The sequence below is a fragment of the Typopeltis vanoorti genome, chromosome 2 (genome assembly GCF_054136105.1).
Source record: "Typopeltis vanoorti isolate ZY-2024b chromosome 2, IOZ_Tvanoo_1.0, whole genome shotgun sequence".
NCBI lineage: Eukaryota > Metazoa > Arthropoda > Arachnida > Uropygi > Thelyphonidae > Typopeltis > Typopeltis vanoorti.
In genome coordinates, this window is record NC_143550.1 from 79,713,510 (window position 1) to 79,729,469 (window position 15,960).

General features: G+C 37.2%; 1 protein-coding gene across 10 annotated transcripts in view; it reads left to right on the plus strand.

Annotated features, from left to right (window-relative positions):
• The window catches only part of PMCA (plasma membrane calcium-transporting ATPase 3), a 1,392,263-nt gene that overhangs the window by 574,359 nt on the left and 801,944 nt on the right, over positions 1-15,960 (plus strand). For all 10 annotated transcript variants that reach the window (XM_090412026.1, XM_090412017.1, XM_090412079.1 and 7 more), the window contains one exon: positions 14,308-14,340. In XM_090412026.1, coding sequence (XP_090268152.1) covers positions 14,308-14,340 — 33 coding nt within the window. The remainder of the gene's footprint in view (positions 1-14,307; positions 14,341-15,960) is intronic.

Sequence of the window (15,960 nt, forward strand, 5' to 3'; positions counted from 1 at the left end):
AATCTTGGGAAGTTTAACAAAACTATATTTATTTAAGTTCGGTTGTTTTTTGAAATCTGCTACTGATTTAAAAAAAAAAGTCATTCAAGTTTTTATTTGCTGAAGGAAATCATAGTAGTTTTTGTATATTGTTTCTGGGAAAACTCCCATGTTACTCCTCTTAATAAACTATTATAATTACAGCTATTTTGCCTGCTTCAGTTTAGGAGTGCCCCTGTTTAAATGTCATTGGCTATTTACTCATGGATTCTTAGGGCATTGTGAGTGTAAATGTACCAAAAAGTATATGTAGCATAAGGAATAGAAATTTACACATACATCTTTCTGGGTGTTGCGGCTTTCCCTCTCTTCTGCGATGTCGAAAAACTACTGAGTGTGTGTGTGGGGGCGGGCGGGCGGGGGGGGGGGGGTAGGCAATTTGGTAGAATTAAGTTAGAAAAACCCGGGTTTTTTTCCGTAATATATATATACATATATATTATATTATATAGGGTGGGGAAAAGGTGAAAGGGTTGATTTTTTAAAATAGGGAGGAGGAAGGGGAAAGGTGGTTGACGGGGTGCGGTCCATTTCGACTATTCGTGGTCGTCATCTGAACACATTGGGAAAGTGGATGCTATGTCAGGTTGGGTAGGTGCTTCTGCTTTTGAAGTGTTTGTGTTGTCGCCTATTGGTCGGGGTTGTGACCTCAATTTTATGTTGTGAAGCCTCCAAACCTCGGAGATTATGTAGGGCCTGTGTACGTTGATAGAGTTCGCGTCACACTTTATAGCTATTGTTTCCGATATTCTGAGCATTGTTTCATTGTCTTGTCTGTCTACTATGATGGCCTTGTCTATCTGCGGGGTGTGTTTTTGTTCAAGGGCATGAACAGCTATTTCCGTTTTTCCTGTGCTTTGTATTCGATTTTTCTTTTTGATGTTACGTTTTTTAGTGTTTAAATGTTCTGGAATAGGGATGTTACAGTCACGGAAGTGTAACATCCCTATTCCAGAACATTTAAAAAATTAAAAAACGCAACATCAAAAAGAAAAATCGAATACAAAGCACAGGAAAAACGGAAATAGCTGTTCATGCCCTTGAACAAAAACACACCCCGCAGATAGACAAGGTCATCATAGTAGACAGACAAGACAATGAAACAATGCTGAGAATATCGGAAACAATAGCTATAAAGTGTGACGCGAACTCTATCAACGTACACAGGCCCTACATAATCTCCGAGGTTTGGAGGCTTCACAACATAAAATTGAGGTCACAACCCCGACCAATAGGCGACAACACAAACACTTCAAAAGCAGAAGCACCTACCCAACCTGACATAGCATCCACTTTCCCAATGTGTTCAGATGACGACCACGAATAGTCAAAACGGACCGCACCCCGTCAACCACCTTTCCCCTTCCCCCACCCTATATAATATAATATATATATGTTTATATATATTACGGGAAAAAAAACCAGGTTTTTCTAACTTAATTCTACCAAATTGCCTACCCCCCACACACATACACAGTAGTTTATCAACATCGCAGAAGAGAGGAAAAGCCACAACACCCAGAAAAAGGGATGTGTAAATTTCTATTCCTTATGCTACATATACTTTTTGGTACATTTACATTCACAATGCCCTAAGAATCCATGAGTAAATAGCCAATGACATTTAAGCAGGGGCACTCCTAAACTGAAGCAGGCAAAATAGCTGTAATTATAATAGTAGTTTTTTGCTTCTATGCAAGGTATCCAAGGAATGGTCAGCTGGACTTCACTGACCATGGTTGTGGCAGTGGAGTCCATAACTTGATACCTTGTTCTCTAAGGCAGATCTCAGTTTGTCCATAATATAACAAATTACAAGAACAAGGAATCTAACACACACACACACCCGAAACAGAGAGGAGGAGTTTATTATTATTATTAAACAGTATCTCCATGGAGTCTGGAGACTTATCGCGGGAGACCCAGTTTGTTATGCATACAAAACCTATCATAGCTCTACTTAAACTCATTCACTGTCAGGGAACTGACAACTAATCCTGGCAATCCATTCCACACATTCATGACTGTCCACACAAAAAATGTAGTCCACCCACCCCTACTAATTACAAATCTTACACCACTTCCATGGACATGATATATAGGTGGCACCTGTGAATAAGTTACGTTAAACTTGTGCCCCCACATTTCATTGAATTACAAGTGTTTTTTTGTGCAAAATAAGCAGTAAACGAAAAACTAACAGAGGTACTAAGGAGCCGATTATTTCAGCACAACTCATAAGTACTCTTTGTCCATTAAATCAGCTATTTTTTACACTTAAAAAACAGCCACATGAAAGCGCTATGCATACTGTGCAAAGTAAAGATGGTGGCAACAAAGGCCAACTACGGAAGATTACCTCCAGTCCCATCAGCGTAGCGTTGCCGATCGCCATCAAACCAAATGACATCACGAAGTGCTACAGCTGTGAAACCGAAGTTAAAGAAAGAAAAAAAGGTATAATGTGTGATTTCTGTTGCAACTGGCTGCATACTTCCTGCACAAAAACAGATGAATCGGCAAAGCTTTTTACCGTTCTCAACCAGCCCTACTTCTGTGCGATGTGTCTCCCTTCCATAAAACAGCTACAAAACCTAGGCAAGAGAGTTGAAAATCTCGAACAACAGCTTAATACTATGATAGATTCTCCTCCAAAATCAGAAAGTTGGAAAATAACTTCAGATACTCGACGACCAGCACCCGATCTCAAGCACACCCTTACCAGCTAACGAACTTCGTGAACTAATCGCATCTACGCTAGTCGCTCGAGGCCGAAAATAGGAGACTCAACACCATTATCCTGAACTTTCTCATGGAAAATGATGAATCCTTAAAAGAAGACGTCGGCAAACTAGCAGGAGAATGCAATTTTGATCCCCAAAATATCGTTAGATGCCATCGTTTCGGACCCATAAACAAAAAAAAGGACGGAACGAACTTTCCACGTCTCGTGAAAGTGACCTGCGACGCACCATCAAACACATCCAAATTTATTACACCAATAAACAACAAGCTAAAGGATATTTGCCCCCCAGTCATGCATATGTGCCCGACCTGATCTAACCTTTGCCCAGAGAGAACAAAGGCGCCAACTCCGAAGACAACTTGAAGAAAAACGCCAAAATGGAGACAACAGTTGGATGATAGACTACAAACAAACCAAATAGTGCAAAAACCAAGTGATACCACTAGTGGCCACCAAGGAGACCAGTATTCAAGCACTGCATAGGACACGTGCAAGACCTTTGCGGGCAAATCCATGCCTCACAGAACCTTGCACATCCACTTCACCAACGTCTGTCAAACTCCACCTACTCTTTTTAACAGACTCTTAAATCTCACCTTCCCCCAGCACTATCCACCTCAACTGCCCAAACTATACACTATTTAACTCCTTTCGACCCAAGGGTGGCGTCTGTGCATATATCCGCTCTGACATACCCTGCCAGAGAACACCTAATCTAGAATCACCCAACTTCAATCTTCTTTGGCTAAAGCTATCCTTCCCCCACTCAGTCAAATTAATCTGCTGTCTCTATCGCTCTCCTAATATCCCCAATCATTCTGAGCTCTTTCATGTCTTCTCCCTAAAAGTTGATTTTCTCCATCGTACTCGCCTAACCGCGAAATCATCCTCCTGGGTGATTTTAATGTCCATAACACCTATTGGTGTTATGGACATTTCAGCAGTGATACTGAAACATTTGCCATCACTAATGACCTTACAAAAATTGTTCAAAAGCTGACCAGAATACCAGATAACCCAAACCACTCCCCAAGATCTCTTCCTTACTAATGATCCCTCCAAATATGTAGTGAGCCCCCTTGGTAATTCTGACCACAACCTAGTGCCCATCTCCTCCCCCATGCAACAATGCTTACACAGTCACTCCCACACAAGAGAGTGTGGCATTATAACAGTGCCACATGGGACAGCCTCCAAGACTACTATGCTTATTCCCATGGTTGGATTATTATTTCCGGTCTTCCAATCCAAACATATGTACCGAATGTATCACCAAAGTAATCTCCACTGGCATGAAAACACATTCCCCCACACTACTCTGAACTGCCATCCCCCAAACTAAACCCTGGTTATCCAAAAGATGTGCCAATGCAGTACAAATGAAACATCAGGCATACCATAACTCGCTCAAATCAAGAACCCATCCTCCTTCGACGCCTATACTGAAGCCCGAAAGTGATGCAAGAAAATTATCAATGCTTCTAAAACAGAATTTGAACAGCAGGAAGCTTGCAGCCTGTCCAAATGGCAGCCATGCCTTTTGGTCTCTTACCAAGGCAATTGGTCTTAACTTTTGCCCTACACTACTCCCACCTCTATCATACCCAGATGGCTGGATTGCAACATCACCCACAGATAAAGCTAACCTCCTGGCCTCACACTTTGCCTCCAATGCACACATAACTGACAATGGCAAATGCCCTCCAGTCATTCCAACTGCCCAACATGCAATGTCCCTGTATCCTTTTGCCAAAAAGATATCATAAACCTGTTGTCTAAATTAGACACAAAAAAGTCTCCTGGCCCTGATGGCATTCATCCAATTGTCCTGAAGGTCTGTGCAACAGAACTGACTCCTATTTTATGCTGTCTGTAACTCCACTGGTATATATCCCGAAGACTGGCCCACATTCAACTCATTCCTAAAAATGGTGATAAATCACTACCACCCTATCTCCTCACTTCAGTCCCTAAAGTGATGGAGAAAACCATAAACTCTCAACTCCTACTCTACCTTGAAGGTACCCAACTATTGAGCGACTGCCAGTATGGATTCCCTTGAAACCGATCAACAAGATATTTACTCTCATACATCACCCATCGCTGGAGAAATTCGGCGAATCCCAAGTAGTTGCATTTGATATCTCTAAGCCTTTGACTGGGTCTGGCACAAAGGCTTATTAAGCAAACTCCCATCATTTGGACTGTCTCAGGACCTGCAGATGGATTGCCAGCTTCCTGTCTGGATGAACACTATGTGTGATGATAGATGGCTCCCTATCCTCTCACCATCCAACTAATGCTGGGGTCCCACAAGGTTCAGTTCTCTCACTGACCCTCTTCCTTCTATATATCAATGACCTACTTCAGTTGACCTCTAACCCAATACACAGTTTTGCCAACGACAGCACATTACACTTCTCATTTGACAAACCCTACTCTACACAACTCACTTCGACCCACAGAACATCAACCACCATTGCCCTTAATTCTGATCTCCAAGCCATCCTCCAATGGGGCTCAGATAACCTTGTCAACTTCAACGCTAGTAAAACCCAGGTCTGTCTTATTTCTCACAAAAAAAAAAAAACATTTCCCCCCAACATTGTTTCTGATAACACTCAAATTCCCAGACAAGATGAGATTTCTCTTTTCGGAATTACCCTGACATCAAGACTCTCCTGGCATAAACACATCACAACCATTGCATCCTCAGCTTCCAAACAACTAGGTTTTCTCTTTCTCTCAAGATGCTACTTCACCTCTAAACAACTGTTAACATTATACAAATCACAAATCCGCCCAGCTATCGAATACTGCTCTCACATTTGGAATGGGCTCCTAAAAGCTCCCTCAAAATGCTTGAGTCAATACAGAGGAGAGCAATTAGACTGATAAATGACCCATCTCTCACCAACTCGCTCCCCTCACTTTCACATAGATGCTTGGTCTCTGCGACTTGTATATTCTATAAATATTTCCATGGGAAATGTTCATCTGAAGCAGCATCAATAATTCCCCCACTCTGTAGTAAGCCTGTACAGCTGCTGCCCAACATCCTTTCACAGTACACCTTGAAACCCACAGAACAAGTTGCTTTTCCACCTCCTTCATTCCTGGTACTGTGGAATAGTCTTCCCCTGACGTATTTCCCAAGGAATATAACATACAGGCTTTCAAATCAAATGTAAACAAGTTTCTCCTTTCCCAACCCACTACTCATATACAGTACTAACGTACTATAGGTTGACCAGCCAACCTCTCGTATATGGGCCCAGCATTAAAAAAAAATGCTTGATCCCTACTTCTCTATTTGTTATATATTGAAAAATTTCCTTTGTAACAATTTTATAAAATCCTGTGAATATCCTAAAAGTTTCTATCACGTCCCCTCTTTTCTGCTTATTAACTAAACTTTCTGACCCACATATCTTCATCCTATCCTCATAGCAAATGTTCCACAGAACTGTCATCAGCTTATTTACTCATCTCTCCGAATCTTCTCTACCACCTATCAGTTATATAACATTATATTATATAATCAATCAATTATATAATATAATTGATTGAATTGATATAAATGATTATAACAATAATCATTTCTGTACACATGCTCATTTATCTCAGGATGCACAGACATGTTCTTGATTGCATTCCCTCTAATATCTAATTTTCCTAGTTTTGCACTTCCAAACTCTCACTAAACAATACTTTCTCCAAACATCTAACTCCAAATATAATCCATCAGGCATATATAAGACCTTTTGTCCATCAAATTCATTCTCTACCTCAATAAACTGCACACCATTCCTCCTGCTCGATCTTCTCACTGACTCATTAACAATTCTGGCATTTCTTCTCAACTCTGTCCTATCATACCAAGGCAGCAGACTCACAATTTTTACTTCCTTACTCTTCATTTTCACTTCTTTCAACAACTCTTTTATATCCCTCTTTGCATATTTGTCTCCTTTCAAATCATTTGTTTCTGCCATAAACAAACATCTCTTTCACTGCTTCATTAACATCCTTGATTTTCACACCTGGGAAACTTTCTTGTCACTTGCTTGTTAAGCACACTCCTTAAATTTTTATCATAGAATCTCATACAACACCTTCTCCTTATTTCCAGTTTCTCGCACTCTCATGCTTTCCAAATTCACATTTTCTTTCATTATCCTTCCTGCTGTACCACACGATAATCATTTCCCCAGTCGTCTAGCTCCCGTTTTGTCCTCTGAAGGACACAACATGAGTGCACTATTTCACTCCTTACTGTCACTTCATCACCAACATTAAATTCAGTGACTTCGTCATGCTTTCATACTGCATACTATCATTCATCTACTTTTGCATTCTTTCTATAAATCATTAATATTTATGGAAAGAATCACTTTATTTTTCTGTTTTCCACACAACTTGCATTTCTTGCATTGCTACTTTAAACATTTATGACAATCTCTCTCTCTCTCTCTCTCTTCTCACTTCCTTACCACATCCTGTTGACTCTCTCAGCAATGAATACATAGAACATACATTATATTGTTGTTAGATCCTGAATGGAGAGCTTTACAAGTGAATTCTTTATTCAGGATTTAACATAACTACTACTAATTAAGGAGATATCTGCACATCAGCTAATAATTATGAAGTATTGTTTTATGTTATGTAATAATGTGTAGTCCATGTGTGCCATATAGTGAGAGTTATTGTTAGGTTATTTGTAATTCCCAAGTAAGCTGTCTAGTACATTGCGAAATTCTGAGAAAAATTATAAGTAGTAATCTGGAATTATCACGTATAATCTGTATGAGTCGAGCGCAGCGATGGAGGCTATACCTACGCAGAAATGACGTCAGAGCGGCTACCTAGAATAATGTAACCTGACAGGTTAGGGAGAGTGTAGGATCACCCAAAGAGCATGAACGATGGGGTTCATGGGTGAAAACCACATCGAATAGAGGGTGCCCGAATAGGGCGAATAAAAGACGAAGCACGCCATTTTAGGGGCCTTTTTTGACCTTTTGATCTTCGGTTGCTGGATTAGAGTTTTAGGGGGGAGTTGATTGGAGGATTCATGAGAGAGCGGTGGGCCGACTACGGTAATGACGGATGGCAGGTTCTTTTCTTGAGAATGCTTGAAGATTTTTAAGCAGAGCTGATCGCGATACGACGCCCTATGTGGAATTGAGCCTTAGCAGAATGTCCCATTGGAGAAAGTTTCCTGCGGAGCAGTAGACAGCATGCAACAGTCGGAAACGATTAGAAGAAAAAGCGTAGTACATCGCCAGGCGCAAAGACAGCCGAAGAATAGGCAGTAAGGTAATACATGGGCAGCATGAAATCTGAAAAGATCTGGTAATGTAAGAGTTTTCATTCTATGTTAAAATTCGTTTAGAAGAACAAGGAATTTGTGTGCACTGTAACTAAAGGACACTAGTAGAGAACTTTTAGTGAGACTTTGACTGAATTAATTAAGCCCTTGTGAAACAAAGAAGAGTTGTTAATAGGCAGTAATTTGTGAATGGCTAGGCTTGCTTAAATGAAATTTAGAATTAAGATAATTATTGATAGAGTATTAATGAACGTGTTCAATGCGTATTCTGTGAATAACTTGTGAAAGGAATTATATAATAGTAGTATTATGCTTAAACCTAATCTTATCCTTTCATAATTGAAGGATTTAACTTATTCTGATTCATTGTGATTTAGTATAACACTTAACTTAGAGCGAATTTTGATCCATCGAGTATTTAAACTTACATAACTGTAAATATTTTATGTTTTTCCAATAAACATGTTTTGTACCTTATACCTGAGTTTATGCCTGATTACGAATTCAAACCACCACTTATGAAATAGAACCTTTTTGGCGGAAAGGAATTTAGATATAATTGCTTAAGTGAGATTCGGTCTACGACTGCTAACTGAATCTGCACAGCGCTAGCATGAGATAAAATAACTGTGTGTATCCCTTTAGAATTTAGAAATATTTCCCTGAACAAGAGTCTCTTCTGTTATAGGATATTGGCTGGCGCAGCAAAATATAAATTTTGCCAATATCCGAAGAGGAGATAGATCTGAATTAACATCTTAAGGGCACGACAGTAGATTAGAAGGAGGGTTATTATAGAGGTAGAACAAGATATAATATAGAGAAAGCAGCGACATAACAATAGAGCAGCCGGTAGGAATTTGATTGTGTAAGGTTTTAAGAAAGCAAAACAGTAAATGAATGTATAATAAGATTAAACTGACAATATAACAAATAGAAATTACTATTTAACAATGACGTGAGAAAAAACAACTAACAATTTAACATTGTACATAATTTCTCTTGCTAGATTCGGTGAACAAGGAAGACTTGGCCACCAGTTTCCTTGTATGCATTAGTGGCATGTGTAAAAATGCTTTCTAAATTATATGTTTTCTTTTAAATTTCCTTCCTAATATTTTCATTTTTAATATGATTCATTCTCCACGTTCTGCCATGTATGTATAAATGCTACATTTATGATAAAGAATCATCCTGGAAAAATACAGGCTATGAATTACATTTGATTTTCACACTATACAGCATACAGATCTTGTTTGTACTGCCATTTTGTGGTCATTTACTGCAGACTTCAAAATTTAGTAAAAGAAACATCTATATCAAACACATAAAGCTTCACAATTATGAAATGTGGAGAAATGTGAATACTGTATGCTGTCAGTTATGCAAAGCTGTGAAAAATAAACAAAATTATATCAAAATGCAATCAGTAACTAACTAGTATAAAAGTAAAACTTTCTTTTTTGACAACAGATTCTCAATGGCCTGGCATTTAAATGGCCCTCTTGATTTAAATTGAAGCCACGAATGACTGGTTGACTGCTACCAGTTAACTATTCTCTCCCCCCCCCCCACACACACAAAGGATAAATATTTTCATATTATTTGTCACCTCCAGGGAGTCCAAAGACTCATCGAGGGAGGGCATCTGCTCTACAACTTTGTCTCCACCACTCACAATCCACCAACTATACCAACCACGCAACTACACCAATGGCATCTCTCGCTGACCACCACCACTAATATTTCCACGGACAATCACAAACATCCGTTCCCACAGCGGGATTCGAACCCGCGGTCTTTTGGCTTGGGAGCAGATACGCTAACCACTCAGCTGGCCAGGTTGGCATATGTGCATCAGTAACTCTGCTTTGGCTGGCTGTAAATTAATTAAATTTGATATTTAATTAATTTACAACCTGTGTATGTAAAATTGCCCTGCTGACTCTTACTCAGTTTCCCCTAGTTTTCCCCCCACCACACCTGTTCTGAAAAATTTCCTCTGTATTGATCTTGTAAAAACTCTAGAGCAATTTGTATGTCTCAATCATATCACCCTTTTTTTGTCTGTCAACTAATATCTGTAACCCACAAATCTTCAACCTGTCCTCATGAGATGCATTCCATAACTGGATTCTCTCCACCTCCTCATTGCCAAGAAACCTAGGTGTGACTAGATCTGAGTGCAGTAGTCAAAATGGTTTTACCAAAGCTCGATAAAGAGGTATAATAACCTGCTTCTCTCTCTCTCTCTGCTCATCAGTATTTTTCAGTAACCAAGTAAAATCATCTGATGAGCTGCTTTAGCCACTTTTGCAGCAAGCCCTCTAAGTTTTGACTCCCTATCCACTAACATCCTCAAATTTCTGGCTCCATCAATTTCCTGGAATACACTTCCATCAATATGGTACACAGTTGGTAATCTTTTCGATCAAAAATGCATAACTTTACACTTTGTCACATTCAACTGACAAAGTGATCATATTGGTTATAGACACATTCTCTGATGCAGAGAGAATGTACTTTGATTAGGTTATGGACTGCATTACCTATATTTGAAAGTAGCTGTGTTAAGTAGTTTAGAGTAATAGTATGGTGGGGAGTATTATGTAGTAATCTAGTGGATGGATAGACTAAGTGTGTTAAGTCATTGCTAATGACAAATACCTTGGCATTTCTCCATACTTGATCAGTGGAATTAAAGTAAGGAGGCTGGTATGAGTTGCGGATGTTGAAGTTTTTGAGGAAGATGACTGCACTATTTGGGAATTTCAAATGCAGGAAACAAGATTTACTGTAGAGATGGATAGTCAGAGTGGAGAGAGAACAGTAGAGTCATTAATGAAATGCAAAAAAAAAAAAAAAAAATTCTTAAGGAAATCTTGAGCCAGAATAGATCAAATGGGGAGGTTCAGGGTTTTGCATTCCTTGACTTGGGATGTCAGCTTCTGATGACAGATGGAATTAAGGTGTAGTTTGGGCAGTTGAGTTGGACAGTAGTTGTTGAGGTTCCTATACGTATAATAGGTCTGATTTGGACGATAACATACCTCATTTCTTAGTATTAGTATTTCCTAGTAGAGTAATTTATAAATGTTTAGTCACCACCATCATCCAGTTTTATCCCATCATGTTCAGTTTTTAAATTTGCAGTGAAGCATTGTAGTTTTGTTGAAGAAAGCTACTGTATTTACTCGAATATAACTTGCACTATTTTCCCCAAAATTAAAGTTAAAAAATCATGGTGCAAGATATGTGTGGGGATTTTCGGAAACTAAAGTTTTTCAGGAAAAAATTAAATTGAAGTTTATAATTAAATCCTCAGTAATCATTATAGTTCATATGCTCCCATTAAACCAGTTTCATTATTGCTTGTCCTTTTATCATTTCCGAATGGTGTGATCTTTGAATTTATCATAACTTTGAGTTTAAAACCAGCACTGTAACGTGAATGTTTCTCCATATTTCAAGCAAAAATTACCAGTAATTTACAAGACTTGAGGTACATTATTAACAATCCTTCACGAATGACTAATGAGAAGTGAAAGCAGAATGTGAAACAGACAGCAGTGGAAGGCCAATAGAGAAAGCACAGCTATGAAGACGTGCATATGATTGGTGAAGTATTAACAAAAGATTGCATGACTCAATGACAAAGGTATGTGATTGCTGAGCAGAAATGCTGATTCTCTTCAACCGAATTCCAAAATATCTGAAACTGCCATAACAACATTCACTATCTATTTCTTAAAGTTTTAAACTTTTTAGTGTGTATGTGAAAAATTTTAATTTCTTTGTTCATGAAGTAAATACCGGAGTGCGAGATATATGCAAGGGCAAGTTATATTTGAGTAAATACAGTATTATAGATTGCATCAGGAATATCTGTGTAGTTCTTTGCAAACTAAATTAAATAGATAGGCTTTTTTTTTACAAGTGCATTGGTCAGTTTTTATTATTTATTTAATGAAAAGCATGAGAAATATATTTGTGTCTATGTTGTGTATGCTTTTTGAATAATAATATTTATTTCCTGTAGGAGAGTATATAATGAGTTATGACCCATCCTCAATATTTTGTCTTCAAAATATTGAAGTCATATCTGAACTACATTGTAGTTTAAGTAATTGGAATCTAAATATAATACATGAAACTTATTTATCATTAATAATATTATTATATTATTAATAATATTTTTTTTAAGGATCTGGAAAAATAAAAAAACATCTATCAACATAAAGATCAGACTAGTCAAAGTTTTGAACACTAAACAAGACATTTAATATCAATGCATTTGAATTTTGGTCCTAGAGAAGGATACTTTGAGTTCCTCAGATAGATAAAAGACCCAACCTGAGAATTAGAGATCCATTAAATCATGAAATGAGTCCCTGCAACATGGCAGAAAGAAGAGTCTTGAGATATTTTTTCAAGTAAAAAGGGACAGAACATTGAAAACTCTTCATACAGGGCAAGATGCTAGGAGCTAGAAAAAAAAAAAAGAGACAGTCCCCCCCCCCACCCCCGCCATAGGAGATGACTAGATCAAATTCCTACTCTTACTGCACTAAGATTAGAGGATGCAATTAGAATGACCGAAGACAGAAAAATGGAGAAAACTAATACATCAAGTCATAAGTCCTCAGTGGAGAGACTGACTAAGAGAGAGATTACTAAGGATGTTTCCAAACTAAAATAGGTGAAATGTAACCCCTCAAATTCTTGCTTTTTTAAATGCAAAAAATGCATTAAAAAATAGTAAGACATTTTGGTTAGTATTGCTTTAGTAAATATTTTATTAAAAGTTTATTTTTCACTTGGACACTAAACAAGACAAAGCTAACATCACTCCTATTCCAGTATCTCCCATAATGCAAAACACATCTCCTTGAAGATATGTATAATGTTATGCATTAAGGGAAGGGCCACTATCCAGACTAGTTTTGACCTTTATTGAGGTCTCTTCAGTGGGAGCCAGGCCCAGAGGTGGAGATACCAGGCAGAGGTCATCTTTACCTGCAGGAGTTGCCAAAAGGTGTGCCACCTTTTTATTAAATTACTCTGGATTTAGAGAAAGATGTTGAAAGTTTATTTTTCACTTGGTTAGACTATAATAAATTTTTAGTCTAACAACACCAGGCAACTCATAGCAAAGGTGGACCAAGCTAACATCACTCCTATCCCAGTGTCTCCCATAATGCAAAACACATCTCCTTGTGGATATGTATAATGTTATGCATTAAGGGAAGGGCCACTACCCAGACTAGTTTCGACCTTTATTGAGGTCTCTTCAGTGGGAGTACTACCTTACCCCAGTCCTGAAGATATTTTCAGGCGCGAACTTCATTTGCTCACACTTGGATAAAGGATTAAACTAAATTTATTATAAATATTTTATTTTTTATAGTAGTATTTTACGATAACAGTCATCTGTAATGACAAATTGATTGGTTCTTCTAATAGTAGCTGAAGATTGAGAGATTTCTATGTTTCACAGTTTAATCCTACTGATCGTGCTGAAAAGTATTCTACTCTATAATTGAAAACAAATTTCTGATGTGAAACTCATCCTTATGATGTTTGCAAGGATCTTACATTTGTCCTGTGTTGGAAAAAGCTGGTTTCAAAACTTAAGTTCTTGTGATGAACATTTATAAGTGCATGTCAATTAAAGGCAAGTTAACCAGTCTTGAGTGTAGAGAGGTGATTGCCCCTTTTTCAAAACTGCAAAACAGAAAGCAAGCCAGAGAGAATGCACATTCAGTTGATGGACATAATGTGCTCACTAAGTAGACTGTATTTGCTTTGACTATAATTTCAACTAACCCAACAAATTTTTCTGACATAATGTCTGACTTATTTTATTAGAAAATTATCAGCAGGATGTGTAAGTAATAAATCTCAAATTTAAATGATATATTTGCAGTATTTCAAACACATGGAAGAACAAAACAGGTGAAATTTGTGAGAAAAATATAGTGCCATTGACCTTTAAAACTAATATGCATTAGATTATTAAAATAATTCTGATATTTATTTGTCATTTATATGCATATTCATAAACTTCGTTAATGACTAATATTTCCTTTAATTAATTTATGACTCATTGCTTGTTTTATATATGAAATTACTGTAGTAAAATTAAATTCTAACTTCATGGACTTTCTTTCCTGCATGTATTCCCCAGAGTCTAAGATGAACAAGAAAAGAAGTGAAACAGGTGATAGTTTTATCCAATCTTTTTGAGTATTATATCATATTTGATTTATATGAAACTATTGATACTTATATAAGATATATAGCAGTACAGTTGCCAGATTAACACTGAAGCTTACCTCTTGATATTTTATTGCTCTTTCACATCCAAATAGTAATAATAATCAAATTCCTGACATGTACCCTCAAGGGGTGTTCAGGATAATATGATAGTACTACATAAAGTCCTTACATCATTATCAACTTCATATCAACAATTTTCCTCCAAATCAATCTGTTATATGCCAAGACTCCAATATTATCAGGTCTTATATTTCTGTCTTCTAAGGCACTTTTTACTGTACCAATCCACCTATATCTTGGTCCTCCTTTGGGTCTTTTTCCTGCCAACCTGGTAGAGAATACTTGTTTTGCTAATTTTTCCTCTTCCATTCTGTTTAAGTGACCATACCACCTGAAAGTAGCTCTGCTAACACATTCCTGGATGCTAACAATGTTAAGTTATTTCCTAATATCCTCATTTTTAATATGATATTGCCATTGATGATGCAATCTGTTCATGCCCTAATCTTTCTCAGGACTGATGTCTTTGGTCAAGTGTTTTATTTCTAACCCACCTCTTAGAACCCTAAGTTAAAATTGGTTTGAACACTGTTTTGTATACAGCTAATTTAGTTCTTTGACTAATTTTTCTCTTATTATACATAAATTTTTTCACTTGATTTCCTATGTACTGCCTTTGTCGTTTCTGTTTTCTATTTCCATATATAATTTACCATCTTCACTAAAAATTGTGCCTAAGGGGCTGAAATGTTGCTTTACAGCTTCACCATTCATGATGCAGTTGATAATTTCAGCATTTCTGCCTATTTTCATTGTCTTGGTCTTGTTATTGCTGATTTTCATACCAAATTTATTACAATAGTTATTAAATTTAGTCAGGGAATCTTGCAGACTTGTACTGGATTTAATTAAAAGTATAACATCATCTGCATAAAGCAGAGAGCCGAAATTAACATCTCCAATTTTGATATCAGTTTTAATACCACTTTCCTTCATAATGTGATCTATGTAGATAATAAATAACAGAGGGGATAATGTACATCCTTGTCTGACAACAGATTTAACAGATTTCATATCAAACCATCTTCCTGTACTTACTTAAATTCTAACTGCTGACTTATAACTCAAATAAAAACTAAGTATTGCTTGATATAATGCCCTATTGACACCATGTAACTGTAGCAGTTTGAATAGCTTTTCTGTGCCTTTTGTAGGAATACAAAGCTTAAATACCGATCTTTGTTATATTCCCATGATTTCTCAACAATTTCTCGTAAAGTGAAAAATCTGATCCTGACAGCCTCTATTGGCCTGAATCCAGCTCATTCTTCACCAAGCTTCCCTTCCACAATTCTTCTCAACGATTTCTCAAGTATACTGCATAAATCTTACCAGGAACACTCAATAGGGAAATGCCTCTATAATTCTCACATTCAGTTTTATTTCTTTTTTTGTATATGTTTTCTACGAGAGCTCTACTCCAATCATCTAGAATTCATTCCTCTGTCCAAATTTTCATACCAAATTTAGGTATTCTGAACTTAATAAATAAATACTAAAC